The sequence below is a fragment of the Trichophyton benhamiae genome (genome assembly GCF_000151125.1).
Source record: "Trichophyton benhamiae CBS 112371 chromosome Unknown contig01989.5, whole genome shotgun sequence".
Taxonomy (NCBI): Eukaryota; Fungi; Ascomycota; class Eurotiomycetes; order Onygenales; family Arthrodermataceae; genus Trichophyton; species Trichophyton benhamiae.
Window position 1 is genome coordinate 450,475 of NW_003315112.1, and position 15,002 is coordinate 465,476.

Sequence of the window (15,002 nt, forward strand, 5' to 3'; positions counted from 1 at the left end):
TGCAGTTCTCTTCGAAGTTTATGACGCGAGAACATGTATTAAATAGAGACCCCCCAACTCGTACAGCAAGCAAAGGACCCAATGAAGAATTTACCATTTGAAGCCATGAGAATCACGGTCTATGAGGAATTGGATTGGCTAACGGTAGAAAAGACTGCTATGTATGTGCTGTATATAGTGATAAAAAAGATCAAGAATAAAGAGCACCTAAATTGTACAGAAGTGATGGCTTATATGTAGCACCCCCTTTTTTTTCGTACCGAAGCCTGAACTCCGCGTAGTCTCAGGAAATGCACGGAACAATATAAGTCTAAGTGTATGTATAGGGCCTTCTCTACAGCTTGGCCTTTTCGCTCTCCTTGAGAAGATCGGGCATCAACATGTCTCGGACTTCACAGGCAGCTTCGTTAAGGTAGAAGCTCATCCTCTCTGCGCCGATCTTCTTGCAGACGATGTTGAATTGGAGGCTGCGAACCATGTTAGTTCATGTATCACTAGTAAGTATAGCTATTAGGAATAAATACCTGTTCTCGTTGATCATATAGGCGATTCCGAAGCCCTCATCAATGACCTGGCTCCATCCGTATCCGTTGAAGTACTCAGAGCTAAGCTGGCTAGTGCTTAGGAACCAGGAGCCGCTGTAAGCGTATGTGGGATCTTTGAAGAGCGAAGGAACCTCCTCTCCGTCGCGAATGAGCTTCTTCAACCCGAAGAGGTGTCTGTCAACTCCCTTTCCAACGCTGGCTTCAGCCGTGTACTTGGAATGGGCTGCAACAGCGGCACGGAATAGTTTAACGAGCTCTTCCCTCGACACAGATGGGTCTGCCTGAGCCTTGCAGAAGGCCACGCTGTCGTCTGATACGGAACGAGTGGTTTCGGTGCGGCCCAGCTTGTACTTGCGGGTCGAGGCGGATTCGTAGGTAGGTCTGTTCTTGCCGTACATCTTGAAATAGGCGAGCTGAATGAGCATTTGGACGTAGGCGTCTGGGCTGCATTTGAATTTCTTGATGAGACCCTTTCCGTAGGCCTGGAAGGCCTGGACACGAAGCTCATGCTTGTTGATGAGGGCTTCGAAGTCTTTGGTAGCAGTGGAGATGTCCTCAAGGATAGCAGGGTTGAGCTCGAAGTTGATGGGCTGGGGTTCGGGGAGGTTGGAGCGGATAGATGGGTTGGAGTAGTCGAGAGCATTGCTGAAGATGAGCTGGTTGACGTAGTCGTTGAGACGGTGAGTAGGGGTACCGTCCATCATGGAGTGCTCGCCGAGGAATCCGGCTGTGCCGTTCTCGTTGATGACGAAATTGAGTGGCTTGTCATACCAGCGGTTGGCGCCATCTCCGTGCCAGTAGACATGGGCACGCTCCTCAAGGGTGACGGGAGATGCATCGTCGAGACAGACGAAGAACGAGGAGCTCTCGATGGTCTTCAGGGCCTCCTCATTGGCAGGGCTGGCAGCCAGGAGTTTCTTCCGGGCAGCAGTCCAGAAGTCGCGGTTGGCGGAAGTCAGGGCCCCTACGGCTGGAACTCGCTCAGCCTTCTTGATGATGGTTTCGAATTGTTTCTGGAACTCGGAGGTGTTGAGCTGCTGGCCATTGACTGTGGTGGGAACCTTGAACATCTGGTTCTTGCGCATGACAATGATGTGTTCATTCCCCTTGGCCGGGTACTGCTGCGCATAATCTTCGCCGTCGGCTGGGATACGGCAGCAATTGAACATGTACTGGTACGAGCTCATGGCCATGGGCTCCTTGCGCAGGTACTCTGGCTCAAGAGATCCATCATCGACCTGTCTCTTGAACTCCAGTACAGAGGTGGTGATGGCAGCAGCTCGCTTAGCTGGGTCCCGTCGTTGTCTGTCGTCCCGGTACGAGTAGAAGTAGCTGACATATGGTACAACCGGGTCACGGTAGGCAAGGTAGGCACTCTGATTCCACCATTCGTACAGCCAATTGTCAGTCTTGGGGTCCTCACTTCGAGCAATTAGGCGCTTCTGCAGGACCTCGCCTTCACCACCGGGCTTGATGAAGTCTGATACGGCTTTTTCTGTCGTCTTGTACTCCTCAGCGGAGAGCAGCGGGTGCACCGACTTAAGATACCGCCGTCCAGTCTCCTCCAAGGTGGGCACAGGCAGCTTCGGCAGCGAGTCTTCAAAACGGAGCATCTTCCCCTTTGACAAGTCCTCCTTGTACCCTATCAATGCAATATTAGCCTGGCATCCCTCTCATCCGGCGCAAATTTGTCTGATCTCCCACTCACCTGCTGGTACGGAGGAGGCAGCACGTCGAGGAGCCATTGTTTGCAGAGACTATAGCCAGCATGTTAGACCATCAAGAGTAACTCAAACGGCCCGCTTCTTTGTCTAGAAGTAGACTTGCGGCGGGCCAGACAACCAGCAAGACTAGGGGGGAATAACTACATACTGTGAGACGGGGAGAGGGGCGGGTCGCGGAAGCACGTCCAAGAGCTGACAGACGGCCTCTTACAGCAGCAGTGAACATTCCCAGGTGATCGAGCGGTCTAGTGGGAAAGATTCAAGTATCAAGGTGAGTCTGCCAGTGGAAGAGCAGAAGAGGCAGAAGAGGAAGAAGAGGCAGAGGTTCGATGGAGCTGAACTCAAGTGTTTTATGAGAAGAGCTGCGGCTCTCCCTTCCTTTCATCCTCGGCTCAAGTGCTGGGAGGGAGAAAAAGGAATTATGTGCAGGGCGCCTTTGCGCCACACCAGATGACCAGATAACATGACGGCGGCTTTCTGCATCTTCTACCCAACTACGGAGTACAACTACGTCGTCTTCAACATCGACTTCACACCCTTTATCGCCATTACAAAGTACTTTTTCCCTTTTTTTACTCGAAAATAATAGTAATAAAATGGCCAACAACTTGCCGGGTCACCTGACTTTTCGCCGAAAAAAACTTCCGAACCTCGGCTGGTTGAAAACCTTATTAGTAATACAATTTTTATATACTTCACAAGGAAAAAGGAGGGAAAAAAAGGAGAAAGAGACGATGACAACAAGATGTAGAGGAAAATACGGATGGAAAAATAGTGGAAAATAGCTGGATGATGATGAACTGGTAAACAAGATGATGTCGCTTGCAGAATAACGGATATTTATCAGAAATATGAACAAGAAAGTAAAGGAAACGGGCGATATCAGGAAACGGGTTCCACGGCGGTCGATGTTGATGTTTGAATGGTAGGGGGCTCGTCTGCGTCCTTCATGGTCGTGTCGGGGTCTCGGTTTGAAGAGAGGTGCAGCTCAACGCCCTTGCGGCCCTTGAGACCAGCGGGAGTGCAGATACGGCCGGTGAGCATCATGTTTCGCAGCCTCTTACGACGGGCCTCTCCCCCCCTTTCCTCGCCCTTGGATGCACCCTCGTCCACCCAGGAGATCTCTTCTACCTTGAAGCTCATTCCGTCATGGTTTTTGCCCCAGGAACGCGACTTCAGGCCGTACATCACGCTACTCTCATAGCGTTCCAACGTGGGAAGAATCAGAAGCTTGATATGAAGGTCCTTGTCTGGCGGCGGTATCGGGGGAAGCTGCTTGCCTTCGACTGGGTCGGCAGCTGTAGGCGGCGGTTGGGGAGCCTCTGATTGAGCAGTTGAGGTTGGGTCGGATCTAGTGCTATTGCTATGAACAGATGGAGTTCTGTTGGAGGATGGCGTTGTCTTTCCATTGGCTGCCGTGCCATTGACATTAGCAGTGACAGTTGTGGAGGAAGACTTGCGGTTGTCTTTCAGCTCGAGGTTCAACATTGACACATCAACATCTTCAGCCCACTCGCCTCGAATAAATCCCGAATGGATGGCTGCTGCCACCGGGTCAGAGTCGTCTGTGTACACACCAGTTCCCCATAAGGCACGGCGTGCACATATTTCTTCACGATGGCTTGAGTCTATCCGAAATCGAGGTACACGGATCGTGAAAGTGCAGTTTTCCTTCCCATCGAACCGTGGGATCGGTACGGGAGTAGAGGTATATCCAAATTTGGATGCTTCGGGTGGTGCTCGGGAAGATGGCATTTCAATGCGTGGAGCATAGAGTGTAGAGCCTAGATGGTAGCGAGGAAGATGTGCAACACTTTTCAACAGTGGTTCCAGGTTCACTGTGGTGTTGTACTCCTTGAGAGGCACGGCAGGAGGAGTTGGATGGTGGTGATGCGGGATACCACTGCCAGGAGCTGCCGCTCTCGGGCCATGGTGATGGTGATGGTGGTGGTGGTGGTGGTGTGAGGCACCAACAGCTCCAGATACAGCAGGGCCATCTCCAGTGCGCGACTGAGGTCTAAAAGGTGCTGCCAGCTGCGGGCCTTGGCCTCCTGTAAAGAGAGATGGGTCGTCGTCTGCCCGATGTCTATGATGGTGACTAGTCGCATAGGTTAGCAACAAATACCAAATTGAATTTCATATCTTGGCTAAGCAACACTTACTGATGGCCGCCGTGATGATGATGGTGGTGGTGTACATGCCGTCCTCTTCTTGCAACTCCTCCACGAGCCGCCGCCCCAATACCCTCTCCGTCTTCCCTGACTTCTTCCTCCTTCACTTTTCGACCGCGCCTGACACTTCCCGGCGCAGAAGCTGTGCCTTTTCCGGCACCGAACGAGCCCTCTCCATTAAGATCTGAATTCATCGGTCGATCACCATGGTTTCTCTTGAACGGACTTGATGATAACGGAGTTGAAGGGCCGCTTCCCCCCAGTGATGCCGAGCTGGATACTCCAACGCCGCTGCCAATACCAGAGAACACTCGACCCAGTTCGCTTTTTATGCCTGATTCGGTGGCCGGGTCGATGATCTGGGCTTGGGCGCCTTGTACTGCCTGTGGAAGCGGAGATGCCCTACCACCCCGTTTCGCCTCTGCATTTATATTCAGCACATTTTTATGATGAGGGGGTTCCTCCGTGCCTCCGCGAGTCCGCCCTTCATCCGCAAACGAGCCACCGAACGATGATTGGGGACCGGTAGAACCTGGTGTAGGCGAAAACATGCGCGGTGGATTCGATGGTGGAGGTCGACTCCGACTCATAATCGGCGACGAATCGCTCGAGGGTGTTGCGTCTTGGCGTGAAGATATGGGGGGTTGACCGGGGATGGAGCGTGGAGCTGTTAATTGAGAGCCTAGAGACTTTGTGTAGTTCTGAATAGACCCAAAGCCGTAGCCGGAAGCGGGCTCTGCGGTGCTATAGCGGGTTGATTCAGGAGAAACGCGAGGGTAGTTCGATTCCCAAGATGAGCGGTGAGATCGGTCGCTTTCGTGTTCTGGGGCATGAGATCCATATCGTTGTGATTGGTGTTGGTGAGGTTGAGGTTGAGACTGTGAACTTTGGTTGTGATGGTGGTGGTGATGGTGGTGATGAGTGTGTTCCTGGATACCATGTTGATAGGGTTGCTGGTCTCGAGGTTCCTGTCGATCTTGGGAGGGATTACTAAACCTAGATGATGGTCGCGGAGGGGGTTCTAAACTACCCGGGTACCCATGCTGCTCCCGTTGGCCACTTGTCTCCTTCTGCACCCCATCTGAAAATCCAGGCGCCAGTCTGACGGGGGGACTGAACAACGGTGGTCGCGATGGTGGTTCCTCTGATCGGTGATGGGGTCCCGGAGGGTTGGCTCGTGGCACAGGGCCTCCAAGACTCATCCGTCGGTCTTGGTGATATGATGAATCCGAGTATGTATTTCGGGGGGATCGAGGAGCTGTAAGCTGTGGTTGGGGTGCGTTGGATGGCTGCCGAGGTCCAGAAAACCGTGAATCATCGGGTGCTAGCTGGGGATTCCCGGACGAACTGCCTCCGGATCTTGACCGGTAAGGCCGGGGAGTGAGCGTCTTCGAAAATGGACCGCTGTCTGGCGTATGTGATCTTCGGAAAGGAGGATAATCTGACGACAACTGTCGACTAGGACCGGAAGGTGGTGACATGGAAGGTGGTAGCGAAGTAGACTGTTGTGCCGGCGCGGTGGAAGCTGATGCCGTAGGCCGCGAATAGACCGCGCTCGTACTCTCCCGCGGCTGACGGTCTGTATCTGAACCTAGCATCGACGATATTGACATGCTACTTCCCGGCCGGTGGACTGGGTTAATGAGTTCTCGAGAGGCAAAGGATGGCGGTATTGAAGGTGGCTGAGAGGGTTGGGCAGCTGATCCCCTAGGGTAGTGCTGTGGTGAGGACGGAGGAAGCATCTGACGGCTAGAATAAGAGCTTGCGGCGGTGTGTTGTTCCGGATGGCCTGGGTAAAGAAGCGGATTAGCTGCCTGGCGTCATCCCCAAAATCCCCCCAAATAGTAACTGTCCTCTCAACATATATAACGAAAGACCACATCCAGGGGTAGAACTGCAAGTCCGGGGCCAATGAATATATGCGACGAGTCCCCGTGGACGCAGAAGCGCGGTGCGGGTATTTCTTCTTCCTCGTCTGGTTGTCTTTCGCTGGAGAGAGGCGATTTTTTAGTCGCGTTCGGGTTTCAGTCTTACCTGAATAAGCAGACGAGCTGCCAGCACTGCCCACTGATCTCCTGCGAGCCTGATCGTGTTGCTGCGGCGGATGAGGCATCTCTCGTGGAATTGACGACGGACCTGGCACGCGGCGAAACCATCAGCGAAAAAAAGTCGTGTCAGTTCTTTCGTGCTTTCGACTTGCTACTCCGTCGAGCGGAAGGAAAAAAAACAACTTTGGGGAAAGGAAAAGTCCGAGTCACGGGACCAGCGCTAAAAAATGCCAAGCATTTATGCGCCTGAAGCAGACTAGCGAGCTTAAACCTTAAGTGGCTAGCGCTGTCGGCACGGACCATCGGGGGGGGAGAGCCGTGCCAAGACTTCGAAAGGGGGAAAGAACGAATGGCGGAGTGTGCAAAAACAAGCAAAGGAAGGAACAGGAAGGGGCGGAGGGCGGTAAGCAACATGGAAGAGAGAGAAAGAGGAAGGAGCGGAGAGCGGGGGCAGCTCCATCTCCACCGCTCTCCGCTCTCCGCTGGCAGAAAAAGAGCATTTCCGCCGCCAGGCGTTTCGTGGCTTATTATTCTTGTCGTTCCAGCGCTGGGAGTGCAAGAAGAAACCCAGCAGCGATGGCCTTGCCTGCAATGCAATGCACATCAAGGTAGCCGCCGTCTCGGGAACAGGCCAGAGGAAGAAAACTCTATGTTAATGCAGAGGGATAGATGGCATAGAATAAAACAAAACAAGAACAAAAAAAAAAAAAATAGAAATGGAGCAAGATATGGATTGCCTTACCTTCTCGACGTACGCTCACCCCGTTAGGCAGACCTTTTGGCTCCTCCGCTTCAAGCTTACCAGCCGCCTGCTCACGCGTTGGGGCGTCAGGTCTTGGACGTGGCGCATGATGCTGCTGGAGATGGTGCTGATGCTGCTGCTGCTGCTGCTGCTGATGCTGATACTGGTGCTGCGTATGTGAATGTGGATTATTGTCTTGGGAGTACGGGTATGCCAGCGCGGTTGGAGGCGGTGCAGAGCGTGAGAAGTGACTGCCTGATTCTCGCCGTGAGCTCGCTATCGGGTCGAAATGCGGCTGTTGGGCATGGCTCGCTGGAGTAGAGGAAGGCGGATAGTGTCGAGGTGGAAGAGACGAGCTGTGGGCTTCTCGAGGCCTACCGTACGTCGAATGTCGAAGGCCATACGCTGACTGTGACGGATCCATTGGGAAACCGGGGAGTTGTATATGTTCTTGAGCGTGTTTTCCAACTAACGCCGCTTCAGGTCGAAAGATTTTCAGCGCAGTTTGTAAGGACTGCTTTTCTTTTTTCCCTTCTGCCTCCCCTTCTCCTTTCTTTTTCCTCCTATTAAATTCCTGCTCTTCTTCTGCCTTCTTTTCTTTTCTTTTCTTCTCGTTTTTATTTCTTTTTGTTCTTGCTCTTTATTTTTTCTTCCTTACTTACGGAGTATCCTCTTCGACTTTTTCCTTAGCTTGCGATTCCGTTTGTTTGTTTACTCGCGCGCAACATCGGGGATTCAGGTCCTCGTTTGGGTTTTGCTTGCGGACTTCGAACCGTCCGTGTGGTTTGTAACTCAGCTCTTGTTGCAGATTTGCACCAGGCCGTTCGGCCGGGCAAAGAAAATGGAAGTACGGAGTAAAATTCGGAGTATGGCGCGAGAGATAGATGGCTTCTGGAGTGGACGACGAGAAAGGGAGGGTAAAAAAAAACGAAGAGTGCGGAGGTTACACACCAGCAGATGCAAGCCGCGGCTGGCAAACTTGTCACTGCTCCCTGGTGGAGTTAGCGATGCGGCAGGGAGCCCACCGCATATTAGCCTTAGCCTATAGTTAGCTATATGCTTGTGCAGGTATCCCTACAACGAATATACTCTGTGCTGTCCTCCACTGTGGTGTAGTTGGTAGCCTCCCCGTGGCCAGAGGAATCAAATAGCAAGTCAAAACCTCAACAAGCTACTCCGTGCTCAGTGTGGCATATATAAGCCAGAAGGTTCCTACGACCCGTTCACCCTGGTAGCTAGTATCGCCCGGTGGCCGTCTTGGACTCCTGCTTTAGGTGTATTGCTCCACGCTTGTATCAGGAACTTGCCGCACAGAGAAAAGGAACCGAAATCGAAGAGTGGCACCAAAGGACGCTCAAGCTGTCAAGCTCTCTGCTGACAACGGCCAAACAGGCAGAAAGAAATCATTTTCGAACAAAGCTGGGGACTCTCGAGCCAATGGTTTCTTTTCCTCGTTTGTTGCGTTGTCGAGAGCCGGTTGTGGAGCCTGAGCACATCGCCGAAGGACGCTAAATTTAACTAAACGGGTAACCTAGCTTGATCCCTGTCGAATGTTCGTTTCGTATAGGTTCGATAAAGACCCAGCCAGACATGGGCCTGACGCCCCGGTCAGCTTATGCCAGCGACATCAAGTATCACCGCATTCCTGCGCGGTGCAATGGGGGTTGGATGGCCTGCTGATGCCCGAACTGGTGCGGAGCCAACTGATTCGCTCCATTATTCGACCTGTTCCAGGGGATGCACACACTTGCATCAAATCCGCGACATGGAACCAGGTGGGATTAATCTTTTTAGCATTGCAGGGCCACCGGATTTAGCCTTTTCTTTCTTTCTTTTCTTTTCTTTTTCTTTCTTTCTTTTTTTTCTTTTTTAACTTTTCGATCCCAGAATAGGTCGATGCACCTGCAGATCGCTTGAGAGCTGTTTTTGATGCACGAGCACTAGAGTGATGCGATCCAACAATATATAAACAAACATACACCATATAGGATGTATGTATATATAGGTGTAGCGAGGGGCCTGCTAATAGAGCATGTGCTTAGTATTTTGAATGATAGGGAGCAGGTTGGGTCGTAGTCGTTTACTCCGTACGATTCCTAGCAACAGACCTTGTATCGATGCAAGGAACCCTTGGATCGTTGCGGAACGTTGGAGAACCGGACTGCGCGCCGGGGCGAGGGTGACCGCATGCTGGCATCCCTTGCCCTGTTCTCCCATACATCTGCCCTGCGTTCACACTCGCCACGACATCAGCAACACAAGGACGAACCGAGTCTTTCTGTCCCCGTAGTCTAGTGATGCGGAGATAAATAGCGATACGTTCCCCCGCCGGTTGAACTCCCTTGCCCCGGTCGTCTCCTATTTCATCAGTAGTACCTTTGGCGTGCTGCTTCATATCAACTACGAGGCCGGTCTTCCTCTTCGTCGCTATTCTTGCCAGTTTGTTACACACACCAGTGGCAAGCTGCATAGTGTTGCAGCAATACTTGCTGATGTATGATCTCTCTCCATCGGCTAAATTACGTTTAGCTTGATGAACCTTCTATACTGTGCACACGTCTTACCGCAATTTCAGCTCTCCCTTGAGTGCGGTGACGCCATATCAATGCCTAAAGCGTGGCATTAGCAATATATCCATGACATCCATAGAGTAACTCATTCCGAGTAGCCGCCTTCGGAGCGTGGTAAAAGCTGAGTATAGCACCATGGCCGAGAAACTCTTTCTTTTATTCCTATAAGGGCTATTCTTATCAATTCTAGTTAACATTATAGTAACAATATGTACCGCCAGGGGTGTGTCTGTACCTGAAGGCTCCCCTAGCGCATTCCACCGCGTTGCGTGGACAGCATCATGACGCCCGATTCCACAGCATGGGTTGTTGGCGTTTGACAGCATCACGGGAGACGGCATATCGAGCTCCCTATGGAGCTGTCGTCTCACCTTTCAGTTGCCGTTGGTCTCTGTTGCTGCATGTAGTTGGGTGTTGTCGTTGTTGTTTGATATGTCGAGATTTAGTTTTCCATCTGACGGCCCGTCCGCGCCTCACATGATCACTTGCCGACTTCAACCTCAACTTCGACTTTAGCAGCAAAACTGACGACAAACCAAGTGAGATGACGAGAAGACGAGGAGCAGCTGTTGTTATTCGAATAATCTAATACTCTGCAGACGCTGGAGCCGCTGATGCTACCTCTGCCATGCGCCCCGAACTCCAGCTGGAGCAGGTTCCGGCAGCAGCTCGCCGCAGTCTTCAACGGCGTCGACCCTCGAGTCTTCACGGCCTTTTGGCTATTCGGTAAGAATAAATGTAGCGTTGCTTCTTTGATGGAACGTTATCTCTAACCGCTCGTCAATACTGCAGGCTTGATAAATAATGTTCTCTATGTTATTATTCTCTCTGCGGCACTCGATCTCGTCGGTCCCAGTGTCCCTAAGGGCGTTGTTCTGCTCGCAGACGTGGTCCCGTCCTTCTTCACCAAGCTATGCGCTCCATATTTCATCCATATTGTCCCTTATCCCATCCGCATCCTCATATTCGTCGCATTATCCACGCTCGGCATGTTTCTGGTTGCCTTGTCGCCGGCCTATGACGCAACTACTGCCAATAGTTCGATAACAGCCAAGATGGTGGGAGTGATGCTGGCAAGCCTCTCTAGTGGTGGTGGAGAACTCAGCTTTCTCGGTCTTACACATTTTTTTGGACCGTTTAGTTTGGCTGCATGGGGTAGCGGAACGGGCGCTGCTGGATTGGTGGGAGCCGGTGCCTATGCTTTGGCTACTACATCATTCGGCTTTTCTGTCAAGACCACGCTCCTGGCTTCCGCTCTTTTACCAGCAGTGATGGTGATAAGCTTCTTTGGTATACTACCAAGGGGGCCGATGCTGCAGATCAGGAATGGGTATCAGACTATTCAAGAAGTAGAGAGAGGAGAGTTTAGGCGAGATGGTGTTCGGCGGCTACTGGATGATGAGCGTTCGTCGCATACTAATGATGGGAGCGATGGCGTACTTGCAGACACTGACAATGTTGACGACTTGAAACATGCACCTCCGCAGGATAAAGGCCTATCATGGCAGCTTTTCAAGGCGAATCTGAACCGTGCTAAGAGTCTATTCTTCCCATTGTAAGCCCAACCACCCAGTTTTTCGGTACTACCTACTAACGAAGCGCCACAGTATGTTTCCTTTGTTGCTTGTCTATATTGCAGAGTACACAATCAACCAAGGCGTCGCGCCTACACTCCTCTTCCCACTCCAGGAAAGTCCTTTTAAGCACTTCCGTGCCTTCTACCCAACATATAACGCCATCTATCAGGTCGGAGTGTTCATCTCGCGGTCCTCAACCCCCTTCTTCCGCATCCACGACCTGTACTTACCATCATTTCTCCAAGTATTCAATCTCGGCCTACTGACCCTGCATGCACTGTTCAATTTCATCCCAAACGTCTACATTGTCTTCCTCATTGTTTTTTGGGAGGGTCTCCTAGGCGGATTGGTATACGTCAATACGTTCGCAGAGATCACGGATCGCGTACCAAAGGAGGAACGAGAATTTTCTTTGGGTGCAACCACCGTCAGTGACTCGGCAGGCATTTGCATTGCAGGTATGTTGAGTATGGTTTTTGAAGTCTGGTTATGTAACTGGCAGGTTTCCCATGGGCGAGATTATTGCAAGAAGACATAGACTTTGGCGTCTATTTTACCTTTTTCGCAGAAGGCCTTGGTAGTGTTTGGCTTAGCGACGGCGTCAGTGATATATATATATATATATATATTTTTGGAATCTATTTTTTAAAATATGACAATCTCATATTTAATACTGCATTACCAAATATATTTGCAATAAATTGGGATATTTATCCCCCGTTTTGATAATTTGTGATCGCGATGTGACGTCATGTTCGATATCACATGCCCGGCAGTTTTCACATGCGCGAGCATGTGAAATCCTTCGACTTTACGACAAAAGAATCGCATTTCAAAGGATTTTGCGCCCAAGATGGAAAACTTGAGGCTGAAGACGAAACGGTTGCTATTCTGGAGTTGGCGCGGGTAAGAGAAAGCTGGAAACATTTCATATTACTTAATTCTATTGTCTTTGTTCAGTCTGTCTGCTTCCACGGCCGGTGATGCTTCATTCCCGGAAACTTCGGATTCAAACTACGGTCCTTCATTGTCGGTATAACTTTTCTTTTGGATATATTACCTCTGGTTTTGATGGTTGGTAGAGGTATGTTGAAGTCATGATAGGTATGTACCCCTTTGTTTTATTCTGTGAATGCTATCAGTATCTAATTTCTCCTTTAGACCATGTACTAGGCAGGCCTTCCACTCAGTTCCGAAAGATCCAGGTCTTTGCAGTTGTTGCCTTTTGGCTATTATACCTTCTAAAGTATGTTGAATGACCATGGGGTCCTGTTTTTCCTACAAGATCCGTATCTAACTGTACCTCTATCATATCAGGGGAAACAAGAATGGTCCTCCAGGGGTACGAACTCTATCGTCGCTGCTGCATCGGCGTATGACACCATGGCAGGCCACTGTCATGACCATGTTGACGCTATATGTCTCTCGCAACTTTGCCAAACTGGTCGGTTTGGAGTCCCCAGAGCCCCTTGCGAATCTATACTCTCGTTCCTACTTCAGGGCAACCTGGATAGTCACTGCGCTGGATGCTGGGTTTTGGACTGCAATGTACATACGCCGGAAATGGCTAAGGGATCTGGCCTCGCTAGTCTTTTCTGTATACTACCTTTTCGCAGCTGAACAGGCGGATGAGAAGGTGCGAAAAGTCAGAGCTACTTTGACCGTAGAGCATCTGCGTGTCTCATGGAATAAGCTGGCTACCCCTTACCTCTCATTTCTCTCAAGGATACTTCGGCCCCGTTTCTGTCGGCGCGATCCAGTTGCCATCCGGATACCACGACCCCGGGAGTCATCATACAAGGACCCGGTTGACGCATGGCTTTATTTTGATGGCCCTCTTAGCAGTCTTCGGGACCAGACGGATATCGTCCTTGATATCCCTGGAGGTGGATTCGTTGCCATGGGCCCACGGGTCAGTGATGACCGCTTACTTGCTTGGGCTGGCAAGACGGGTGTTCCAATTCTCAGTCTTGATTACAAAAAGGCACCCGAATACCCATATCCATATGCTCTGAATGAGTGTTACGATGTATATCATACTATTGTGATGAGTCGAGGGAGATGTCTAGGACTGAGTGGGAAGACATGCCCACGGATTATTGTGACGGGTGATAGCGCTGGTGGAAGTCTTGCAGCAGGGCTGACTTTGATGATTCTTCAATCCGGCAGTACAGACTCTCGGAAGTGGAGAGGTGAAGATTGCCTGCCGGTTCCTGTTGGCCTTGTGCTGGTGTACCCGAATCTAGATCTGAATATTGGAAGCTGGATGACAGACGAGGAGTTGTCTTTGATCAGAGAAAGGGGAATGCGAAAAACCAATCGAAATATCCTGAGGCGTAAGAGTGAGGATTACTATAAACTGACTCCGTCGACTCCTCGTCCCTCAGACGATGACCTTGCAGATGATACTACTAGTCACTCCAAATCATCCACAAAAGAAGGATCGAAACATATATCTGATGCCGCCGTGGGGTCTTCCACTGCTGCGACTGACATAGCCTGTCAATCTGGAGATGCAAGTCTTGCATCCAAAATGAAAGAGTTAGCTGAAACGAAACCAAAGAAACTGCACACTCGACTTGCCGTTACTTCTATGATATCCTATGTCAATGATCGCATCCTCACCCCCGAGATGATGAGGGCTATGATAATACTATACATTGGCCCCTATAATCGTCCAGACTTCAGCACAGATTTCCTTCTCTCTCCCATGCTTGCTCCAGAAGCTCTTCTAGCCCAATTTCCGAAGACCTACTTTATGACAGGGGAACGGGATCCTCTGGTAGACGATACAGTGATATTCGCTGGGCGTCTTAGACAAGCTAAACTCCATCGGTTCCGTGAACGAAAGGAATTAGGTCTTGAGAAGTCTGGGAAGAAGTTTGACGAAAAGGAGCATGTTGAAGTGACTTTGATACCTGGGATATCTCACGGATTCATGAGTATCGTTGGGGTTTTTCCTGAGGGCTGGAAGCATGTATTCAGGACTGCCAGGTGGATAACGGATATTTTCAATTCCACTGATCCTTCTAGCTCTGATGAGGCGAGAGAATCTAAGGCCTCTCTCGCACAGCGGCGACGAGTCGTGCCCAGTCTCAACCCATCACTACCAACGGTAGACGTCGAGACAGGGAAACAGAGCGATGAAAGCACACGGCACCGTCACCATGAACGCCACTTAACAAGTGAATCATCTGGTGATGAAGACGGGCCATTGGAAATTAGCATGTTGAAAATGACCAAGATATCTCCTTCGCCTCCAGCCTCACAGTCTAATTTCCAACCAAATGGAGCCTCGGCCACTTCACCACTGAAACTGAAAGCTCCTGCGCCAAAACGAAATGTACGGCGAGCGAATGCTGCAAAATTATCTCTTACGCCCCTTCCAGCCAAGAAGGAGGAAAGCCTGCGTAGTTCGGACGATGCAAGCCACAGTGAGAATGACTTGGTGCGGATGAGACAGATGATATCAGGGTTACGACGTGAAGCAAGTTTGACGAGTTTGCCGAGCCATGAAGATTTACTGAACAGACGGATGGACGGGTTGGCTGGCGGGCTTATGGGTATAGGAGAAGAAGCAAAGACTCCATGATTATTCATGATTTTTATTTTTATGTACATATTT

The 15,002-nt window shown here is 50.7% G+C and overlaps 6 protein-coding genes across 6 annotated transcripts; 4 read left to right on the forward strand and 2 right to left on the reverse strand.

Moving 5' to 3' along the window:
* Nucleotides 1-334: 334 nt before the first annotated feature.
* On the reverse strand, nt 335-2,290 carry ARB_04866 (uncharacterized protein; the record flags this gene model as incomplete). Its single annotated transcript, XM_003016531.1, has 3 exons — nt 335-467; nt 525-2,187; nt 2,254-2,290. The coding sequence occupies 3 exons, from the start codon at nt 2,288-2,290 to the stop codon at nt 335-337; spliced, it is 1,833 nt and encodes a 610-aa protein (XP_003016577.1).
* An 861-nt stretch (nt 2,291-3,151) lies between these two features.
* ARB_04867 (uncharacterized protein) lies at nt 3,152-4,991 on the reverse strand (the record flags this gene model as incomplete). The annotated part of the gene is made up of 2 exons (XM_003016532.1): nt 3,152-4,355; nt 4,432-4,991. The coding sequence occupies 2 exons, from the start codon at nt 4,989-4,991 to the stop codon at nt 3,152-3,154; spliced, it is 1,764 nt and encodes a 587-aa protein (XP_003016578.1).
* A 242-nt stretch (nt 4,992-5,233) lies between these two features.
* Nucleotides 5,234-5,434, forward strand: ARB_04868 (uncharacterized protein; the record flags this gene model as incomplete). The annotated part of the gene is made up of 1 exon (XM_003016533.1): nt 5,234-5,434. One exon carries the CDS (start codon nt 5,234-5,236, stop codon nt 5,432-5,434), a length of 201 nt encoding a protein of 66 aa, XP_003016579.1.
* A 1,466-nt stretch (nt 5,435-6,900) lies between these two features.
* Nucleotides 6,901-7,800, forward strand: ARB_04869 (uncharacterized protein; the record flags this gene model as incomplete). The annotated part of the gene is made up of 3 exons (XM_003016534.1): nt 6,901-7,239; nt 7,321-7,403; nt 7,566-7,800. The coding sequence occupies 3 exons, from the start codon at nt 6,901-6,903 to the stop codon at nt 7,798-7,800; spliced, it is 657 nt and encodes a 218-aa protein (XP_003016580.1).
* A 2,614-nt stretch (nt 7,801-10,414) lies between these two features.
* Nucleotides 10,415-12,103, forward strand: ARB_04870 (uncharacterized protein; the record flags this gene model as incomplete). The annotated part of the gene is made up of 4 exons (XM_003016535.1): nt 10,415-10,526; nt 10,593-11,355; nt 11,408-11,835; nt 11,916-12,103. The coding sequence occupies 4 exons, from the start codon at nt 10,415-10,417 to the stop codon at nt 12,101-12,103; spliced, it is 1,491 nt and encodes a 496-aa protein (XP_003016581.1).
* A 57-nt stretch (nt 12,104-12,160) lies between these two features.
* ARB_04871 (uncharacterized protein) lies at nt 12,161-14,969 on the forward strand (the record flags this gene model as incomplete). The annotated part of the gene is made up of 3 exons (XM_003016536.1): nt 12,161-12,283; nt 12,460-12,623; nt 12,695-14,969. The coding sequence occupies 3 exons, from the start codon at nt 12,161-12,163 to the stop codon at nt 14,967-14,969; spliced, it is 2,562 nt and encodes an 853-aa protein (XP_003016582.1).
* Nucleotides 14,970-15,002: the final 33 nt, after the last annotated feature.